We start from the raw sequence: 15,776 nt of genomic DNA on the forward strand, positions 1-15,776 counted from the left end.
CGTCTCGGGCGGTCTCGACGACGAGAGAGCGTGAAGGAAGTGCGGCTGAAGAGAGTTTGGTGGCGGATCCGCTTCTGGTTCTGTGCACGATCAAGCTTGATAGCACGTAGGGGGTCTCTCCCGAGCTGTCTCTCTCGCGCGCTCGGCTCGCTCTTTGCGCGAACCTGCGCGCGGCTGGGCCCCCTCTCGTTTTTTGTATCGTTCAAACGCTTCTTCCACTCTCCTGCGGTCTGTGCTATAGCAGGGCTATATATGCCGTTCGCTCGAGTAGTCAAACGATGTACCTTGTTGTCACACTGCTGTCGCACAGAGCGGGGAATTCTCCGCTCGGGCGACCGCCAGCGGACGCGATAAATCCGCTCCCCGACGCATTTCTTCTCGTCTGATCGATGAAATTGCGAAGCGATTTCGAAGTCTGGCGTATTCCTCCTTGGACTGGAACCTCGACTCGCTTCCACTTTCTCTCTCTCTCTCTCTCTCTCTCTCTCTCTCTCTCTCTCTCTCTCTCTCTCTCTCTCTCTCTCTCTCTCCATTCTTTCGTACTCTCTCCTTAGTCGGCTTTCTCGCGTTCTTTCCTCGGTTTGATTTCCATCTAATTTGATTTGCTTCAGTATTTTAGTTACCCCGGACCGTCGCTTGAAGTGCCGAGTCGAGTCACCGAGAAACTCACACGACACACGCGGGGAGACGCGCGAATTAGCGGGGATGAGGGAAGATTTGCAAAGTGGTTACTGCACCACGGGGATTAACACGTTGATTTCCGTTGATCGAATAAAATCTTAACCGATGACTGATCTTACCAAGGATACGGTAAATACATGTAATTTAAGACGCATATATATATATATATATATATGTATATATAATTATATATGTACATGTATCTCTCTCGTTTTCACTGTTGTCTCATCAGTTCTCTATTAGCAACGTACGATCAATCTTTCACGTGCACTTAGTATACCTCGTTGCATAACGTAATGAGACGTGATAGCATCGTAGAGATCAATAGCACCGGTCACCGTCATGGCGTCCAACGTGTTAACGAGTGCGTCGTTGAAAAACACGTTACACGTACGCAAACACGCACACACACACACACACACACACACACACACACACACACACACACACACACACACACACACACACACACACACACACGCCCACACGCCAATATCGCTGTCATCATCACGCTGTCATACGGCTTGCTTAGGGGATGACTGTCGCCAAACTCGGATTAAACTAATTAATCCGGAGAATTGCCAAGAGCAATCTCTCGCTAATTTGTGTCGGCTGAATGATAAAAAATTGATAATTCTGTGCGGAGCAAAGATAGCAGTCGATATTTTAAACTGACGGCAACGTTACGTATAATTTTTGAAAAACGGCAGGAGAGAATTTTTTCCTCGTCCTGGTGACGCAATGTATCTCTTATCCTTCACACTGGCAAGCCGCCTCGGCGAGCCTGCCGGCTCGGTCAACCGTTGCAATTAGCTTGATCAGAATTTGGGGAAGGTCACCCTTGCGATCGCCACATGCCATTGCGCTTGAACGCGTTCCTCGCGTCGGCTCTCGACGACAATGACGGAGGAAAGCGAGAACGATTCAGCGACTTTCTTGCTGTTGACAACATTATCCGAGTCATTTGTCTTTGCCGTTGCTCAACGACGTCGTTTCGCTGAAGCATCGATCATCGACCCACACATCATCGTCCTCACCCACGACATCGTCACGTTCCTGCAGAAACTCCGAAACTCGAGTCACTTGAATTACTTGCCACCTCCCACATCCTTCCCCGTCACCTTCATTCTTCTCCCGAACGACGACTCGTTCTCCTCCCTCACTTCGTCCTTCCATCAACTCCTCCCTCGTCGTCCCGAATCATCGACCTCATCGACGACGTCACCCTGAGCCTAAATCCAAATTCGAATTGTGTGAACCACTCGTTCTCCTCGGCTTCATCACGCTCCTCCAGAACTCCCACCAGAATCACTCGTCTTCGTCGTCTCCCCACCCTCCTCGCCCAGCATGACCACAGAACACTTCCAGAAGCAAATCGGCTCGACTCTCTGGAATCTCTCGTTCTCCGATGTCCTCCCTCATCGTCCTCCCTACGAACCGACCTCCCCGCCTATACTGACGACGACACCTCGGCCTGACCTGTCGCAGAGTCCGCTAGGAGCGTGATGGACGTGCAGGCGGCGGTCGAGGAGCGCACCTTCTACTCCGGCGAGCTGGTGAGGCGGAAGAGCGAGGGTAGCGATACCTTACCCTCTCGACCATCGGCATCGTCGTTGATGCCGCGCGGCGGCGGCGGCGGCGGCGGCGGCGGCGGCGGCGGCGGTAGCGTCCAACGTCACCGCAGGGTCTCCTTCGACAACGCGCAGGACTCGACGAACGGCGGCAGCTCGGCGGACAAGGTGGTGCGCTGCCGCAACAACAAGTGCGGCAACTCCACGACGCTGGCGGAGGCGCGCAGGACCTACAAGAGCTGCCACAACTGCACCTGCCTGTACTGCTCGCGCGAGTGCCGGCGGGCGCACTGGCAACGTCACCGCAGGACTTGCCTGCACTCGCGCGCCGGCAGCCTCTGCCGGCAGGTATTGTCCTCGGCGAAGGAGGACCCAGCTACGCTCAAGCACATCTCCGCGCTCGCCCGGCGCGGCCACGCCGCTCAGGGTCGCGGCGCGGTCAAATGCTTCTTCTCGAGCCCGGAAGCGGCGGAGCGCTTCGTCGGTAACGGCTTCGCCGACCTCGGCGAGCCCACCTACGTGCGCTGGTCGGACCTGCTGCCGGGCGAGATGGGCGCCGAGCTCTACGCCGAGCTGATGCGCCTCTGCAAGACGTACAATCCTGAGGCGCGGTTGGTGCTCTACGTGGCGGTGTGCGTGGTGAGCGAGGTGCCGACCAGCGGCGCCGTCAGGTGGGAGCGCCAGCTAGTGTCCAGGTGCGCGAAGATCCGCTTGGACGGTGCGGCTAAACAGCACGCCTCCTCGTCGTCGACGTCGCCGCAGGCTAGACGACAACTGCAGCTGCAGCAGCAGCAGCAGCAGCAGCAGCAGCAGCAGCAGCAGCAGCAGCAACAACAGCAGCAGCAGCAGCAGCAGCAGCAGCAGCAGCAACAACAACAGCAGCAGCCGCCTGCGTCGCCGTGCAACATCACCCGGGAGATGGACTCGCCCGAGACTCTGGTGCTGACCTCGTTGCCGGGCAACAACGGGCAGAACACGCCGCGGAAGGCGCGGGAGATCAGCTTCACCAACATCCAGCGGCAGCTGAGGTTGCGCGGGGTGTCCTTGAGGCGGCACTTCCCCCAAGTGTACCGGAAGCTCTGCTCCTACGTGGACGGCTCGGTCGACAAGTTCGCGCCGGTTACCATCTATCCGAAGGATCAAGCCTCCGGCAAGAGCTTCATGTGCATCATCATGTTGGACGCGGAACCCGAGCGCCTGCAGCTCTTGCCGACCGACTCGTCCCGGGTGAGGACGGTGGACATCAGCGTGGAGCAGGAGTGAAGAGACGACGGGGGAGAGGCGTCAGGGTCGTGTCGGAGCTTGTCCAAGTGACACGTCGCTCAGGATTTTCCTCAGGTTCTCGGGCAAGGGGATGCGGCCGTCGCGACTCGGACTGTTTGTTGCGCACGACGGCGACTGGGGGGAGTGGGAGTTGGGCTGACGCGAAGGTCCAAAGGGCGTACTCGCGAGTTTCGACCGCGTCTCTTTTCATCGCTTTTCTCGCGGTTTTATTCCAGAGGGATTATTAGGCAACTTTATCGTTCTTGTTGAAGGACGCAACAAGCGCTCTATCGCGGCTCGTTGCTTCTTGAGCGGAAACAGAACGGCGGAACGAGTTATTCTTCAGGGTGGGCAACGCCAGTTGGTCTCTTCAATGGATAACGAGCGACGGTGACGAGTTGCTTCTTCGAGCGACTTCCTGTCGGGTTCACGCCGGGGATCGTCCTCGGGGGGACACGCGAAAGAAAGACTGAATTCGGCCACGTCGCTGCGAAATAGTGAAACCGGCTCCTGCGCGCCCGCGCTTGTACAAAGATAACTTTGTTAATCTTTATTCATTCTTGTAAAGACACGCGCTGTTTGTCTGTCTGGCTGCCTGCCTGGCTCTCTCTCTCTCTCTCTCTCTCTCTCTCTCTCTCTCTCTTTCTCTCTATCTTTCTATCTGTCTATTTGTCTGTCTCTTTCTCTTTCTCTACAAACGGAGGAAATGGATTTTCTGGAACTCGTAAACCGGTCGAACTCCTTCGAGACGTCCTTCGGACCTTCGCGCCGCTCGGGAAGGATTGGGTTCAGTCGACGAGAGTCCCAGGTAGATATAAAAGAGCGCGGCATCTGATGCCGGCTCCAGGGACGTGTGATTTCACACATACACACATACACTCACACACAAAGACTGTTTCTATCTCTCCTTGTGGAGAAAAAAAAGAAAGAAAGAAAGGAAGAAAACGGAGAAAACAAATCGGACGCGAAGAACGAAGTGCTCGTGCGCACGCACTTTCTTTTCTGCGGCATTCTTACGTAATATCCGCGACGAAGCATCATCAATCAATCAAGCAACCTTCTGTCGTTTCGAAAGTCCTCGATTTGATCGTTGCTGTATGAAATGTTTATTGATCGTTCGCCGAGGCTCTCGTCGAGGAGATCCTCGTCGATCGTCCGGCCCTTTCGCTCTGGCGCGCGCGGTATTTTCTCTCCGCAAGGGTTTCGATTTTCATTAAGACGTCTCATTAGCGCGGAAAGTCGATATAATTCAAAGTTTGACAGTTGAGAATTGATTCGTTTGCTGTTTCGCAAAAAAAAAAAAAAAGAAAAAAAAAAGAATACGGCACAAATCATTTCGGACGCGTGTGAGAAATCAGGCCGTCGTCGGCTGTTCGTCTGTTTGTCAGACAATCAAACTCCTCAGCTTTGAAAATAACGAGACGACGATCCCGATTGAATATCAGCCGTTGATCCTCCGCCGGCTGCGGTTCCTCGCCGGCGCAGCGGAAAGGCCACGGACGGCCGGGGAGGTCCTCCTTCTCGGCGGACGGAACGGAAAGTAACACTTAGAGTATGTTGTTGTCTCTTCGTTCAACTTTGCATCGTTTAAATTTTATCGTATATATTATATGTGTGAGAACGCGAGAGATGTCTCTCGGACACGGAGAATACACGGAGAATACACACTCACGATTAACACGCTCGCGCTGCAGAGTTTCGCTCGGCCGCCGCCGACCGATCGGGCGGGGGGCTCCGGAGGTAGGAGGAGGCGAAGCAGAGGACGAACGGAAAGGAAGAGGAGGAAACAATCGCGATTCCGGGCGAGCGCTCTTCGCGCTTTCCTCCGGAGGTCCGTTTCCGCGCGAGCGCGCTCGTTCGTCGCGAGGAGAATTCTCCCCGCCTTACTTCGCGGCTCGCGGCTGTCGTTCTCATTGTCTCGGCTCGATTCTACCGAGCTTTGCTGCTGATCTTGGGGTTCCCTCCTCGCGTCTGGAATTTGTCGCGGGCGCAGCGAACGGGCAGGACGCGAATTGTGGGAGATCCGCGTCGCGAGTATTATCATACACCTCCATGACATCGTGCCAAATGAGAGAAGGGCGTGATAACGGGAGGGCGTGGGGGGGGGGGGGTGCGATCCGCCGCGTTTCAGGTGGGCCTCGCCGTGGGCCTGCGGCCAGGCCCAGGTGGGACGGAAGGTGACGATAACGTCGAAGCGACTCGCGCTTTTCGGTCATCATTCCGTCGTCTTGACTTTGCGTTCTACCTGGGGGCGAAGATTCTGTCCGTGCTTGACACGAGGACAAACGTGTCGCCGAGGAAGAGACGACTCTCTCGGTCGCGTGAGACCTAGCGAGGGAGCTCGCTGCCGCACCTGAACGCTGCGACTCGCGGGGGAAGGAAGAAAGTAAATGAAAAAGAAACACAATATCGCGGGATGTCGCGTCGCTTTCGGATGTGATCTCAGGATTGTAGCCTCGGGGGAGGGGAGGGGGGGAACGTGACCCGCGCGTGATTCTCTCGGCTGAAACGCGGATGAAAGGCTTCTGCGTGGGGGGGGGATCAACGAAGCGCCAATTTAATATAGTAAGGGTAGTTTTAACTCGCGCGAGCTGCATCACGAACCGACGCGGAAAGGCTGATCTCTCTCTCTCTCTCTCTCTCTCTCTCTGACAAAAAAGGATAAGGAAAACAAACAAAAGGAAAGCAAGGAGAAGAAGGAAAGCGATCGGTAACAGTGCCAACTGAATAACGTCTCGAAGACTCGCGGAAATTTCGCCGCGCGCACTCGCGAACCGATTCACCGAGCGACGACTAATTATTAATTATTACTTAACCATTCGGCGAGTGAATTGTGCGATTTTACGGACACTGCAAGCGCTTAGAGAGATCCGTTGTCGCATCTGTATAAATAATATATAATTGAGAAAGGAGCACACATGTACGCGCGATAATTATAATTTCGACGCTCGCTTCTCCTCACAGATATCTAAATTGCCTGTGACTGTTACATAATGAGAAATTATATTCGAATTATTTATAATTATTATACGATAATAAAAGTCTCTTGAAGTTCAGCGGAGACACGGCATTGTGCGATTCCTTCAGACACGTCGTGGTTTTCCGCTTGTCAAAATTCACCGCAGCTTCGCTTCCGAGCGACGCGGAAACTCGACTCGAGACGGACACGTCGCCGCTTGCTTCGTCTTTCGGACGGAAATTCGACGTGCAAACCAAACGCGTTCTCGTCGGAGGGACAGACCTCTGGTGTCTCGTAAGAACCAGAAGTTTCGCTGACTTCAACGAGAATCGCGTTCGGTCACGTTAATCGTCACGTCGGGCCGATCGACCCTCCCGTGTAATCCCCGGGACTGCGATTCACCCCTTGACCCTCTTCGTCCCGGACCACCCGAGACGCATGAAAGAAGCGACCGGCGTCGTCGCGCACAAAGGAGGCAGCATGATGAAGCCTCGATACTTCCGAGAGGACTTGGATGTCTCTCGGCTTTCGAGTTGACGCGCCTTTTCTTTAGATCAAAAGCAGCGATTCCGACGAGGGACGGGCGCCGACGTCTCACGGAGAGACTCGATGCGATCCAAACATGTAAAAGGCGCAGAAGCCGTGCGAGTGTCAAGGAGAGAGGGAGAGAGAGAGAGAGAGAGAGAGAGAGAGAGAGAGAGAGAGAGAGAGATGCAATATTTGAGACAATGCAAGATTCGTCGGCTCGCGTCGGGGCTTCTGCGCTTTCGCGATTCCTCTTCATTTTCTATCGCCTCGCGCATTCCACGAATTCTCGCGTTGAAGCTGACATGCCTTCTCACCGACGATGCGATTCTCACCGATAAAGGTGCGCGGAAAAGTTAGGGAAAAGCAAAAGCAGAGACCAGGGGAACGCGAACCACGGTGAGGGGAGCGTTGCAACAATAACAGTGCCAACAATAACGAATATCTAGGGAGGCCGCGGATTCATTAATTTTTACGCTTCGACGAGAAGATCGGCCAGCGCTAGGCGCGGATCGGAAGGATCGACGCGATCGTGAACGCTGCTCAAATAGCCGCGAAAGGATGGGAGGAAGGACGGAAGGAAGGAAGGAAGGAAGATTGCGACGTCTTTCTTCTCTTCCCGATGAATTCGGCAAAGCGTTCAAGAGGCGAATTTGCGTTTCCGTAATCGTCGGAAAATCGTCGGAAAAACACGCCCGGATAGCAAGAGAATCGTCCTGGGCATATCCAGGATGTCCTGGGGACTGTGCCAGGACTGTGCCTGACCGCATCCTTGATGATCTCCGTGATCTACGTCCAGGCGTGCGAAAAGCTCATCGGGACGAAAGTGTCGCGATCTTCCCGCCGCTGATTCCACGGCGACGATCGATCTCTCGATCGATTCTGCCGCGCATGCGCGCAGCGTCGGAATTCATCTCGTCCAGCGCAACGCTCGTTTGTTCGTTCGTTCGTCAGACCCGCCGTCACATTTGTCACGCTTGCGACCAATAATAACAACAACACGTTGATCCTTTTTCATTTCGGTTGTCCGTTACGTTTGTACATAGCGCTATTTATATATAAGAGGATCCTTATGTAGGAAGAACGAATTAGAGGTAAGAGAGCAACTTTACTAGCTGGTTTTTAGATAGCTGCGGCAGGATCGGAGGAGGCCGCGACGGCTGCGACGGAGGAGAGGAGATTCAAAAAAAGAGGCCGATCAAAATTCGAGAATAGGTGACTCGTCGGAGATCAATCCGTTGAATGTCGTCGATAGTTCCTTTTTCCTATCTCTCTAACGAGGACGATTGCTGCGATTTCACGACGCGGGACGTACCGACGAGGAGCGCCGACGATCGCGCGGCGCATCTCGTGGTACATCCCGCGTAGATATATTTATAAATACATTCCGCGCTCTCTCTCTCCCCCCCCCCTCCCTCTCTAGCTCTCTAGAAATATATAACTCGTTCGTCGAGAAAACGGTCGGAGGAGGAGTCGTTTTGTTACATTAGGGAATACAGCGTGCCCGTAGAATCGATGTCTGTCTTTGCCCTCGACGCAGCGATGAGAAATTAATGACAAGCTTTCTTGATCTTTTTTTTTTTAATTTTATATCATTCGCGACGCAGCAATGAGAAATTAATGACAAGCTTTCTTCTTTTTTTTTTTAATTTTACGTCATTCGCGACGCAGCGATGAGAAATTAATGACAAGCTTTCTTGATCTTTTTTTTTTTAATTTTATATCATTCGCGACGCAGCAATGAGAAATTAATGACAAGCTTTCTTCTTTTTTTTTTTTAATTTTACGTCATACGCGACGCAGCGATGAGAAATTAATGACAAGCTTTCTTCTTCTTTTTTTTTTTAATTTTACATCATTCGCGACGCAGCGATGAGAAATTAATGACAAGCTTTCTTCTTCTTTTTTTTTTTAATTTTATATCATTCGCGACGCAGCAATGAGAAATTAATGACAAGCTTTCTTCTTTTTTTTTTTAATTTTACATCATTCGCGACGCAGCAATGAGAAATTAATGACAAGCTTTCCTCGTCTTTTTTTTTTTTAATTTTACATCATTCGCGACACAGCGATGAGAAATTAATGACAAGCTTTCTTCTTTTTTTTTAATTTTACATCATTCGCGACGCAGCGATGAGAAATTAATGACAAGCTTTCTTGATCTTTTTTTTTTTAATTTTATATCATTCGCGACGCAGCAATGAGAAATTAATGACAAGCTTTCTTCTTTTTTTTTTTTAATTTTACGTCATTCGCGACGCAGCGATGAGAAATTAATGACAAGCTTTCTTCTTCTTTTTTTTTTTAATTTTACATCATTCGCGACGCAGCGATGAGAAATTAATGACAAGCTTTCTTCTTTTTTTTTTTAATTTTACATCATTCGCGACGCAGCAATGAGAAATTAATGACAAGCTTTCCTCGTCTTTTTTTTTTTTAATTTTACATCATTCGCGACACAGCGATGAGAAATTAATGACAAGCTTTCTTCTTTTTTTTTAATTTTACATCATTCGCGACGCAGCGATGAGAAATTAATGACAAGCTTTCTTCGTTTTTTTCTTTTTAATCTCGCATCATTCGTGATGTCGAGTGTTTCTGAATGTAAGGGGAACATCCAAAGTGTCTGGAGTCTAATTAATTGGAACAGAACGCACGGGCATTGGCGGCTGATAATTGCAAGAAATAAAATCACTTCTTTTCAGGCATAATTTTTTATTCGTATGATTTCTCAGCGTCATTAATTCTGCTTAAGTCTGACATATTTACGCCTTCGTTAATAGCTCTAATATTAATTAAGGGCTCTAGGGAATGAACAGACTGATCGATTAGAATTGTTAGTGATTTAATTATAACCCTTAATTGGTGAAGTTGAGGGATAGTTTCGGCTAGAAAACGAGCGAGCATGACTTCGCCTTCAGGGACAGGCAGGGACTCTATGGACACCCTGTGTCGCTCCGATCGAGCCGCGAGAAAGCTGTTGCTCGGTGATCAGGAAGAAAAAGGATATCGCGACACGCGAGCGGCGCGTCCGACAAAGATTGAGCGAACTGATATCGACCGATCGAGCAATCAGCCCGCGCATAGTCACTCTAAAGTCTCAAAGTATCGTTTCAACGTCTATTTATCGGTGCTACCAATGTAATACCATTGTTTTCGCATCTGTGTATGTCTCGATTTTTCAAATAAAATGTTAATTTTATTATACACAAAGTCGGTGTGTGCGCGCGCCTGTGTATGTACGTAAGCGTACATGTGACTGAAAGATCCCCGCCGAGAGTCTCCGCGAGATCCCACTAAAAGTTACAGCTGGAAAGTAAGGTAAGCGATCAACCGAGAGGAATCGGCTCTGACTTCCGGATCAAGTTCGACCCTTGAAGGCTCACGAAGACTCTCGAAGAAACAGATGCGGAAAGTTACGAAATTTTTTTGATTTATTTGGCTCTGTACAGATTTGCTACAAATTCATTATTATTAATAATACCATCGTATATTTGTAACGGTGTGGGTAAGTGACGCTCGCATTCTGGGCTGGATTTCTCTCTCTCTCTCTCTCTCTCTCTCTCTCTCTCTCTCTCTCTCTCTCTCCCCCTCTCCCGCGGATCCCAGAGGGACCAATTCAAGAGAGAGCCCAGAACGTTCGTCTTCGTCGTAGGTTTTTAGTCTCTCCTTCCCTCCCCCCTTTTTTGTTGCTTCGTCGGGTTCCCGCGTATACACACACACACATACACACACATACATGTGTGTGTGTGTGTGTGTGTGTGTACGTCGGTCTACATCCGACTTCCGACGGTCGTTTTTTTTATCAACTACCCCTCGAGCATAAACTTCGTTACATAAGCTTTGGAATACCCGTGGACTTAGGTACAGCGGCTTTTACAATAATTTAGTACGGGAAACCTTGCGGTTATAAGCATGTCGGTCGACGAGTGAATGATACAGCTATTACTTACTTTATTTCTTTTTTCTCTTCAATTTTTCCGCTCGTACAAACTCGCGTGCGCGCGACGTCGAAAAGACTCACGTCCGAAAAAGAAAACACTTCTCCTCGCCCCTCTCCTACCCTCTTCGTTCTTCGCATTGATCCTTAGAAAAAACATCCGATAAATACTGTGTCGTAAATTGGCGGGATAGCTAAGAATATCCTTTTACGTCTAGTTTCCTTACGTCTACCTACGCTGCGCGTTGTATCGCTCCTACTTGTATACGCCGGGTGCGCCAATATCTCCGAAAGGATCGACAGTACGCCTCGAGGACTCGTCATGTTTCAGACATTGAGGGAAAAAGTGAAAACACGAGAAACAACTGACTGACGCTTGGAGAGGAGAAAGCCGGAGAGAGAGATAGGGGAGAATTATTGGTGCACCCTCTGTATGAGAAAAATTAGCGAAATAAAAAGTAAACACTCAACGTGGAGAGCATAATTTATTTAAAGAACTAAACAAAGTCGTGGAGACGTAAGATGAGAGAGAGAGAGCGACGCGCCTCGCCGGCTTCGTCGCGAAGGGTACCGATCGTTCCTCCCGCGGGCGCATCGAGAGATCGAACCGCGCGCGCGCGCGTGCGCGGTTGAACTTCGCGCCGTGTTTACAGCGCGCGCGAGACTTTGTCCAGCTTTAAATAAACTAACCGAGGCTTGAGCTTTAATTCTCTCTCAGGCGGCTCGACGAGCCGCGCATGTAAACGCGTTGTTGCACGGGCACGGGTGCTGTAATGTTACAATATTATTACGCCGCATCAGTTTCCGGCTGTGACCTTAGATTCACGTGAAAATGTACACGCGCCGCCGCCACCGCCGCCAATGAATCGCTCGCGCGTGCCGCTGAGCCTTCACGCGCTCGCGTTATATATATATATATACTTTTATATACACACGGTGAAATGTTAAATATAAGAGTGACAGTTACGCGCGGCTCGACTCAATCGAACGCCCACAAGAGGGTGAAATGAAGGGTTTGACTTGAGAAAGGAAGGAGAGAAGGAGAGAGATAAGCGCGCGCATAATCGCCCGGAGAAGTTTGAAACTGGCTTATCCTTGTAAATTGAAAAAAACGGAAAGAAACGGAAAAATACATGAGTGGAAAAATTGATTCTCCCCGAGGAGAACTCGAGCGAAGCTCGATCCAACTGTTCTCTCGAAAGAAGATAAGAATGGTGCGCAAATATAAAAAATGAAAAAAAGGATTCGAGTGCAAAAACGAATGGACTCGCGCAGCAGCTCGCTCAGCAGGCAAAACATTCGAACGTTCGTGCGCCTCGCGTCCAACAGAATCGCTCGCTCGCAGTTTGCGTTATCGGTAGCTATCATCAATTACTTACAGAAGAAGATTCGCGGTACATACAAGAAAATTTACAGACTTCACTCGGGGAAATCCACCGGCGGGTGGCGGGAAAGGAGGAAAGGAAAATGCGTCCTCTTTGCCGCCGCCCGTGGGATTTCACGGCGATCCCTTACATAACGATCAATATATATATATATATAATCTGTATAATGTATACATATGCGTATTCGGCTTATTTAGAGTAGTAGTCGTCGTCGTCGTCGTCGTCGTCGTCGTCGTACTTCACCCATATCGATGCAAAATAAATCACAATCATTTCTCCCCTCTCTTCGCCGTTACCGTATCAATTGGCAACTCTGTGTGCTCCTCGTCGTTAACAACGCGATACACGATTCTATATTTATATTTATATATGTATATATTTATATTCTCTCCCCGTCTCTTTCTCGCCCGAGTCGAGTTACGCTAAAAAATATCGATCCTCAGCCGCGTTTAGTCGCACCGCCGTCGCGCCCTACGTTTAATGGAGTATTTTGGTTTCTCGACAGAGAGAGAGAGAGAGAGAGAGAGAGAGAGAGAGAGAGAGAAAGAGAGAGAGTGTCTCTACCGCGCAGGGTGAACGCTGTCGAAGTGATCGCATGGTTCTCTCGGATGTCTCTAAATAAAATCCCCGTGCGCCCCGTTTTATCCTGTTCGAGAAAAAGATCGTCGCATGCGACGCGCGACGATGAGTTATTTGTGTGAAAACTAAGTGAGAGAGAAAATAATTGTTAAGTAAGTATATAATTATAATTACATACGCAATACGCAGTACGTTTATAATTATATACAATATTGTACAATTTGTATGATATATAAGATCCAACAATTGAGCGAATATAATCATTCGTTGTCTGTAGAGTCCCAACGAAAGTGAAAGGTTCCAGGCTTCCATCTTGCCTCCTGCTCTTTCGTTATTACGCAACTGTCGTATAAAAATAAGGATTCTCGGTAGAGATATTCGCGCGAACGGTGCGATGACTTTGGCGTCACCCCGCCCCGACTCTTCATCATCATCCTTCAACGCCCGCCGACGCGGCATGGAAGATCGCGGCTCGGAAATGCGGTGAACAGAGAGATCCGCTCTGACGGAAGACTCTTCTGTGCGTATGACCAAGCGAGACACGCGAAATAATCACGAGACAGACAGACAGACAGACAAACAGACAGACAAACAGACAGACAGACAGACAGACAGACAGACAGACAGACAGACAGACAGACAGACAGATAGACAGTGTTTCATCTTACAGTTCCTCGCGCACGGGAAAGAGAGGGAGAATACCTAAACCCTGCCTTTTGGTTTAACTCGCACCGATGTCTCGTTTACGGCATCTCATTAACGCGGAGCGCGCACGCCTCTATCAGGGTAAGTAGATACTTATCATGTGTATATATATATTATCATTATCATAATTATTATCATTATTATTATACTATTATCGTTATTAATCCTTCTGTTCCTTTTTATCGTAACGTGAATGAGTGAATGAATGATCGTTGCGTACAACATTTCTATGGAATGTGCCGGGAAAGGAAGTCGCTCCGCCTGGCGAGCGGTGAGCTGGTCGAGCCACGACCTCGGTAAGAGTACCGATGTCCGCTTTCTCGTCTTCGTCTCTGTGCGCGTGTCACGCTGACAGCCTGAACGACACGCGCTAGTCACCGAATGCCAAAATCCGCAAGTTTTACATTCGTGCGATTCCACTCGACTGAAATTTACGCAAATAATCATTAAGCTCGGTCGGGGAACCTACGTGACGCGCAAGTTCGTTTGGAGAACTAATGAAATCATTATTAACACATTACAGAATAGTAATTTCTTTCTTTTGCATTCGTAAACGCGCGACGTTCAGCCACTGTCAAGCCGATTCTTCTTCTTCCTCCTGCGCAAGCGGGCCCCGGGGAGGGGGTCGCAACCGCGTCGACAGCCCTCCCTCTCCCCCTACGTTTTTACGTTAATAACCTATGTGTGTGTGTGTGTGTGTGTGTGTGTGTGTGTGAAGCTCGCGTGTGCGTGCGCGAGCCTAGGCGAGCTCACGAGCTCCCGTTCGCTGCATTTTGAAACTATGTCGCGCGATTCGCCGTAACGAGGGCTACGTCGCGATCAAATTGACCGCAATTAGCGCGTCCTCGACAACGTCTCAAGGAGATAGAGAGAGTGATTAAACTAAAACTGCGCGTGTGCTATTGCCTCGGTCTGTGACTGATTGGCCGGCCGGTATTCGCTGTTGCGGGCTGACTGACGGGTGAGAGAGACCTAAGAATAAACGAGCCCCGTGGCTGTGACGGACTCGAAAAGTCGTCGGAGCTGAACCTCTGCGCACGTTGACTGCCATTCGCTGCTGATTTGCACCAGCCGCCTCGATGCTCGACTAAGTCTCAACTAGAAAATCTGAGTCGCCAAAGATAAAATGGAAAGTAAACAAGCGCGCGATCTCTCTACTCGCTACTAATTCGTTTGATTCGCATCTTACTGACTACGTATACTTAATTTCTTGCAAGCAATGGATTATATATACTTTACAACCATGGCAGTCAACGTGTCAACGCATGACGTATCATATCTCATAGATCGAATGTATTTTTCCCCTTTACTTTTCTCCTCAGGGCTGAAATGTCCGTTTTGCTTTCAACAGGATAAAGTCTCCAGTCAGCGGGAAGTGAGCAAGCTGATAACGAAAAACGACAATTCCACTTTGATTTCTCTCGTTGTTGTTGAGTTGAGTAACGAAAGTAACGAGGAGTATGAATGTAGAAGGATCGAACAACGGACTGTCTTTGTTTGCGCGCATTCGATGACTGACTAATAAATTAATCTATATAAAATCATATCCTTACAACGCGTGTCCCCCGCGACAAGAGCGATCTTCGTTGAGAACGTGAACCGAGGATTCGCTTGATTCCAGTCCCGGAAGGATCCGGGCTCGCTTAATGTAAGGTGAGGCGCGCGAACGTCCTCGCGGATCCTCCCAGACGACGAGTTGTAGTTCGGCTACGGAGACACGAAAGAATCGAGAGAATCGTCAGCCTTTTCCCTAGGAGGCAGTGGCAGCGGTGGCGGCGGATGGCAGGGAGTTGGGTCACGCTAGATTGCTCTCCTGCTCGCCCCATCCCTCGCTGTCGCACTCGCTCTCCGAGGCTGAGTCGCTGTCGCTGAACTCGACGGCGACGCGGCGCGCCAGGATGGAAGCGACGTCGTTGAGAGCGTTCACGCGCTCCACCTCCTTCTGCTCGATCTTCTCCACCTTGCGCAACTTTATGCCTGCAAGACCGAGACGGAGGGACGACGAGTGAGAAACGGCTGCGTAGGCTGCCAAGGCGAAGCAGTGACTTTAACTCAATAACGAGTGATATTTCATTTATGGGACACGTCCCTAGGTTGTGCTGAATAGAGTCGCTTGATTAATAGGTTTATTATTTTATTCTTGTCTTCAGCATCTAATCTACCAGCTG

General features: G+C 49.9%; 2 protein-coding genes across 9 annotated transcripts in view; one reads left to right on the top strand and one right to left on the bottom strand.

The window, feature by feature from the left end:
- The window catches only part of LOC105183373 (uncharacterized), a 54,460-nt gene extending 47,884 nt beyond the window's left edge, over nucleotides 1-6,576 (top strand). For 4 of the 7 annotated variants that reach the window (XM_025307535.1, XM_025307534.1, XM_025307532.1 and 1 more), the window contains one exon: nucleotides 2,170-6,576. In XM_025307535.1, the coding sequence (XP_025163320.1) occupies nucleotides 2,170-3,515 (1,346 nt within the window). In that variant the 3' untranslated portion in view covers nucleotides 3,516-6,576. Of the gene's footprint in view, nucleotides 1-611; nucleotides 811-2,169 lie in introns of those variants that run through there. The other 3 variants (XM_025307536.1, XM_025307539.1, XM_025307541.1) reach the window with 3 other exon arrangements.
- A 3,839-nt stretch (nucleotides 6,577-10,415) lies between these two features.
- SCAR (wiskott-Aldrich syndrome protein family member 3 SCAR) overlaps nucleotides 10,416-15,776 on the bottom strand; it is a 30,518-nt gene continuing 25,157 nt past the window's right edge. For both annotated transcript variants that reach the window (XM_025307542.1, XM_011141374.2), the window contains one exon: nucleotides 10,416-15,585. In XM_025307542.1, the coding sequence (XP_025163327.1) occupies nucleotides 15,404-15,585 (182 nt within the window). In that variant the 3' untranslated portion in view covers nucleotides 10,416-15,403. The remainder of the gene's footprint in view (nucleotides 15,586-15,776) is intronic.

This window comes from Harpegnathos saltator, unplaced genomic scaffold, assembly GCF_003227715.2.
Source record: "Harpegnathos saltator strain DR-91 unplaced genomic scaffold, Hsal_v8.6 scaffold9, whole genome shotgun sequence".
Taxonomy (NCBI): domain Eukaryota; kingdom Metazoa; phylum Arthropoda; class Insecta; order Hymenoptera; family Formicidae; genus Harpegnathos; species Harpegnathos saltator.